General features: G+C 42.3%; 1 protein-coding gene across 1 annotated transcript; it reads right to left on the reverse strand.

The window, feature by feature from the left end:
* Positions 1-3,021: 3,021 nt before the first annotated feature.
* LOC107508346 (C-C motif chemokine 3-like) lies at positions 3,022-5,811 on the reverse strand. The gene is made up of 3 exons (XM_016140117.2): positions 5,457-5,811; positions 4,649-4,763; positions 3,022-4,222 (listed from the first exon to the last, which is right to left on the reverse strand). Exons 1-3 carry the CDS (start codon positions 5,530-5,532, stop codon positions 4,132-4,134), a joined length of 282 nt encoding a protein of 93 aa, XP_015995603.2. The 5' UTR covers positions 5,533-5,811; the 3' UTR covers positions 3,022-4,131.
* Positions 5,812-6,030: the final 219 nt, after the last annotated feature.

A 6,030-nucleotide genomic window follows, 5' to 3' on the forward strand; every position in this document is an offset into this window, starting at 1 on the left:
AAGCCTTTACAAACAATGTGATGACATGGGAAATGCTTATGTTACAATGATAAGTTTAAAAAAATCCAAGATGCAAATCATCTCATTTTAATTAGGATCCACCCAGTATCTGGGGAAGTGGCTAATTTCATATAATTTTATTTGTGGATGCTCTTCCCAGGAAAGAAGGAGAATGGAAGCAGCCAATAAGAGGTGTCCCCTGTCACCTTACTCTTTGGCTGTCTAATAGTAAAGGACTCAGTAATGATGACTCATTATTCTGAGAATTCTTTCATTTTCTCTCTTCTTGGTCTTCTGCTTATTCAAAGCAGGGTGGGCGGTGCTTGTGGCAGGACCAGTTCTACCCTTCTTAGTATGTCCTGGAGCGATCACGCAGCTTCATTTTTTGGAAGTAACTTTGGCACCACAAATTGCCGAATGTCTCTTTAGTCTCAGATTTGGGCAATAGTCTTTTACAGGGCAACAGGAAATACACAAGTGAGCGTTTAAAAACAGAATCATTCAGGGTGGTGGAAGACTAACAGTTTCTAATCTACAGAGCAAAGGAGAAGAAATGTCCACCACATACAAAGTGTTAGTAGTCTTTATATATCAAGAAAAAAAAAATCCACAGGAAAAGACAAGCATCTTATAATGAAAACATGTTTTTTCCTGACCAACATCTATTCTACATCCTTCCTAATGCCATAACCCCATAGTTCCTTTGGGAAGCCACTCTTCCATGTAATTCTTATGCTATAAATTTCTATGAAATTTATCCAAACTACAGTCTAGGAATTTGGCTTTATTAGCTTAAGCAGATCGATGATACCCATCCCCATAGCCACATCAATTGGTTAGATATCGGGTTTCTGACCTAAGTTGGTCAAATCCATTTTTTTTCAATGGGGACACAGCCTCTCTCTACCTTGAAGAAAATGAACAAGGAATCATGTAACACTGTAGAGCTCCAGCAGCCATCCTGGGTCTCTCACGTGGAAGGGGGGTCAGAAAGAGAAGAAAATAGGGCCTGTGTGATGTCACAGGGCTGCTCGCTGCATCCAGCCTCACCTGGAGCCAGAGCCACCCCCATGCCCTCCAGTCTTGTATCCACAAGTGTCTTTTATTGAAGCCTCTTTGAGTTAGATTTGTTTGCTTGCTTTTTAAAAATCCTTGAAACTACCAGCGGCCTAAGGAATACAGAGTCCTGTGTCTGTGCAGAGGTAGAGGGTCTCTTAAAAATAACAGCCCCTGACTGAAGTTTGGGATTGGCAGAACTGAAAAAGTAGGAGGCAGTCTGGTGAGGACCTTGTTGAATGGAAGTTGTTTTTAAACTTTGTCGTGCATAGGAATTACCTGGAGATTGGTTAAAACACAGATTGCGGTGCCCCATCTTCTCGAAGTGGGGCAGAGGGCTCGTAATTCGTGGGTGTTGCTGTGCTGTCGCCTGGGCACCACCTTTTGAGAACTGCTCTTACATGGCATTGCCGCACTGATGGTCGAACTGGTAATAGGTCTATTTTTGCCTTGGGCAAAAAGACTTGTTTATTGTACCACTTTCATTATATAAAAGCCATTATGGCATCAAGACTGTTATGACTGGTCCAGCTGAGCTCTATCTTCTCTGTGTCAACTTAGAATCCTAATCAGAAAATCGTTCTGATGTGTAGAATATCATCCATCAAAGGGTAGGGTAAGATAAGACCAGAGAGGTAAGCAATACCTACTCACTAAAAAATAAAGGAAATAAAAAGGAACTGCACAAAACAAAAAGGAAAAGTACCTGTTCCTAAAAAATAATATATTAATCTAAATTCCTCTAAAAAACCACAGTTAGCTATTTGGTTATCTTTCCAAATATTTGCAAATATCTATATTAATATGACTTTAAAAAGTAAAAAATAATATCAGTTTACACATACGGTTTCTGTAGCACACATGTAGTATATATGAAATTAATAAAAGTAAACAGATATACCTTTTGCACAAAATATTATGGACACTTTCCATAGATATTATAGACATGTATTACCCTTTTCATTGACTGCAAAATCTTCCATTGGTGGGCATCTTAATCCTCTACTGATTTAATCCTTTACTGATGGTCGTTTCCATTTTGCTGTTTAAAATCACGTTGCGAAGAATATCCTTGTGCCTATATACTTCTGTCCTTTGGTAGGCTTGCTGCAAAAGAGATTCCTAGAAAAGGAAATCAGGGCAAATGATATCTAGGTCAAATAATAAAAGTGCCTTTTCATGTTTGCTTAATAGGAGTGTTTAATTGTACTGGAAAGAGTTCGATCACTAAAATTCTAAACTAATTTTGGGTATAAAAATTTTATATTTTATTTTTAATTAAATTTATTGGGGTGACATTGGTTGAATATCATGATTGTATAGGTTTCAACTGTACAATATGAGAATACATCATCTGTACATGCATTGTGTGTTCACTACCCAAAGTCAAATCTCTTTCCATCACCATTTACTTGACCTCCTTTGCCCTCATCTAACTCCCACCTGCCCCTTTCCCCCTGGTAACCACTAAACTGTTGTCTGTGTCTATGAGTTTTTATTTGTTTGTCTTGTTCGTTTGTTGCTTTCTGTTTTATAACGTACATATAAGTGAAATCATGTGGTTCTCATCTTTTTCTGTCTGACTTATTTCACCTTGCATGAAATTATATTATTTTAAACAAAATGACATAATTGTGACTCATAAAACTTGATACATGTGTTGGTTATCACATAATTCTTTTGAATGTCTCCTCCTTTGGCAAAAAGGACCCTGGCTTAGTGAACATTTGTTATAACTCTAAATCAGGTGATCCATCTACTAAATAACTCAGCCTTCTCGGTTATCTTATTATGTAGAATCCTTCTCCACATGTAGGCTGGTTGTCTTTCCCTTTAACATTAGTCATTTATTTTGTGGAGGATGGGTTTAAGGAAAATAATGTGTAATATACCTATTACCATATGCAGATATGTGCTGCATTTGGAAAGAATGGTAAATCCTATTGACTATTTCAGTGTTTCTCTCAGCTGTTAACATGCATGTTGAAAACCTGATAAGCTTGGTACAAATACCAATTCTCAGGTTCACACCTAAAAATTCCGATGTTAGTGGCGTAAACAATCATTGCTTGCGATTTGAGTAAGGTACATTGCCCTTTGGGAAATAACTTGACCAGTGGTCAAGCATAACGTGTAGTTATATCAAAAACCAGTTTTTCAGCTTAATCGTATCATTTACTTGCTGTGTGATCTTGGCTAAGGTGCTTAACTTCTCTGAGTGCCAGCGCCAGTTTCCACTTCTCTCAGATGAGGATATTAATTGTACTTAAGCTATACTGTTTCATTGTGAGGATCGAGTGGACACTGCCTAAAAAATACCCCGCCTACAGTAAGTCTCAAATATGTCAGTAATTCTTCTTTAGAAAGCTCAGTTTATCATAAGTATAGACTTATATACTTATTCTTAACATTACCCATTCTAGTAGTGAATTTTCCTAGAGCGTGTACATTATGATTCGATTTTTAAGATATTCGTGATTTCAATGTTCTGGCAATGTGGCTCCAGTGCAAAGCAGAGTATCTCTTTGGTAGCTCCACTTCCATCTCTCCTAATTTCTCTCCATTTCACATCTTCCTATTCTTTGCCTGTTACATTCCTTTCAACCAGAGATCCTGATCTGCCAGGTAAATGAAACCAAACTCAAAGCCAGTTTACTTTTCAAAGGAGCATCTTTATTACTTCTCTGGGCTGAACACAGCACTGAACAGAAACATCTAATACATGTTTGTCAGTCTGGCGGCTTTGGTGCCACCTCTGTGTAGAACAAACCGATGACAGTTCCTTAGTGTCACCAATCACAGCGCAAATGAAAGAGGAGGGAAGGGTGTTGAAGGAGGTATCCTGAGATCTCTTGGAGAAAAAAGTTCCCAACAGAGTGTGACATTGAAAAAATTACAAAAATTAAGTAGTATAAACAAATAAAAAGTTAAGTTAGGAAGAGTCCCAGTGTATGGGTTGGCAACAACTTGCCCATGGGAGAAGTAGCTGTGGAGGTTATAGGGGTGTTTTCAAGGCTCAGGCCCCTCCTCCCCATTGGCTGGCTCACCAAGGTCACTGGGTTCCTTCCATGCCACTCAGGTGTTCAGCTCAAGATTATTGACCGATTCCTGGACCCAGGCCTCACTGGGGTCAGCACAAACTTGCCGGCCTCTTCTGGTTTGAAAGCTATAAAGATAGTGGAAGGATTGATTACACATTGAGGATTCCAGCAGGGGGACCTGGGACCACCGTGGCCCCTCCATCCCACTCTTTTGTCCTGGGCAGTTCAGGGCCCTGCTCACATTCTCGGGATCCTCTGCCGATCTCAGTGCAGGCAGCTGCTCTCACTCACTCAGGGGCTCCCTCAGGGGTTCCTGCTGCTGCCTCCTTCCTCTCACTTCCCTCTAGGCTGGGCCAGCCCTCCCTGGCTCTGACAGCTCTGGCCAGATCATGTCACACCTCAGACATCTGGGTCCTACATACTTGTTAAGATGTCCTGGAGGACAGGGCCTGTTCAGAATGGCGCCTCTGGCCTGTCTGTGCCCTTGGGCACGGCCCCCACTCCACAGCCTTTCTATCTCCCCAGAGGTGGGCAGGAAGACTGGCACTTACATGACACCGGGCTTGGAGCACTGGCTACTTGTCTCAAAATAGTTGGCAATAAATTGGCGTGGTAACTCCCGGGAGACATAGGAGAAGCAGCAGGCAGTCGGTGTGTCAGCATGATCTGTAGAGGAAAGGACAGAATGAGTCTGAGTCATAGTTCAGGAGGAAAGACGGGATCTGAGATTCAATCCCTGAAAGGGTGAGGAAGACTGAGAAGAAGAGAGCCTTGCTCAAGGTGTGGCCTGGGAGACAAGGTCAAGAGGGCCTTAAGGGTTTTTGCCTAGAAATATCCCTATCTTTGACCTTTCTCTTTGATTCTTCATTGAGAGCAGTCTTTCTCTTTGTGATGCAGACATCCAAGCAGACCGTTCTCATCTCCCTTCAGGACATTTTATCTGGTTCAAGAAGCCACACCCCAGCAAAAGAGAAACCTTGGACACCTCTCCTAAGACATCCCATGCACAGAGTTCTTGGAGGGACCTGGGTTGAGTTAGTGGAAGAATGACAGCACTGGAAGGCAATCAGACTTGGATTCTGCCTCTTACAGACTCATTTGCTTAGGTCCCTATTTTACCATGTGTAAATGGGACTTTTACTCCCCTACCCAACCCTGGCTCTCAGATATGGGGACTAGGCTAGGTCAGACTCTTATGATATGAAAATAAAAGTCTTGCAGAAGAAAGCAGAGATCTTTTGTAATGCTTTAGGAAATTCTCTATTTTCTCTTAGGAGCTCTTAAGACCACAAGAAAAGATGGATGTGGTCTGACCATGGCCGGAGAGTGGTGATACCCACAGCAACAACACAGACTCACGTGGCACAGAGAAGTCCTGGCTGCAGAGGGCCACGGTGCAGAGAAGAACGGCAAGGGCCGCCCCGGAGACCTTCATGATGCTGAGCGGGTAGAGTGTGGGCTTGAGTGTCAGGAGAGCAGAGATGAGAGTGAGCTCTTGCTGCTGGCTGTGCCCTTCCAGAGTGTGAAGCCATCTCCCCTGATCTTTATAGGCAGCCCTTTCAGATGAGGAAATTGAATCTAGGGGTTCAAGGGAAGTTTTTAAACATGGTGGTATTGTCACACTCAGTGTTGCACCAAGTCACGGTTCCGGGCAACCAGAGGGGCCCAAGATATCCAAGAATAGCTTTTCTGAGCTATAAGTTTCAGCCCACAACTCATGTCTTGTTCTGGTTTCTTGTGAGGAAATGGTTTCCTCTGAGAGCAGGAAGAGAGAAGTGTGTCAACTGGGGTTGTTCTTAGCTGGTTCCTTTCTATAGTAACTGATCTGTACTTGAACTGTGCAGCTCCATCTTTCCCAAAGGGGTGAAACCCTTGTGCCTCCTCAGCTGCTGTAACCACATGGAGAGGGCAGATGTGATGATGCCACAGAGGG

Source organism: Rousettus aegyptiacus, unplaced genomic scaffold, assembly GCF_014176215.1.
Source record: "Rousettus aegyptiacus isolate mRouAeg1 unplaced genomic scaffold, mRouAeg1.p scaffold_m13_p_6, whole genome shotgun sequence".
Taxonomy (NCBI): domain Eukaryota; kingdom Metazoa; phylum Chordata; class Mammalia; order Chiroptera; family Pteropodidae; genus Rousettus; species Rousettus aegyptiacus.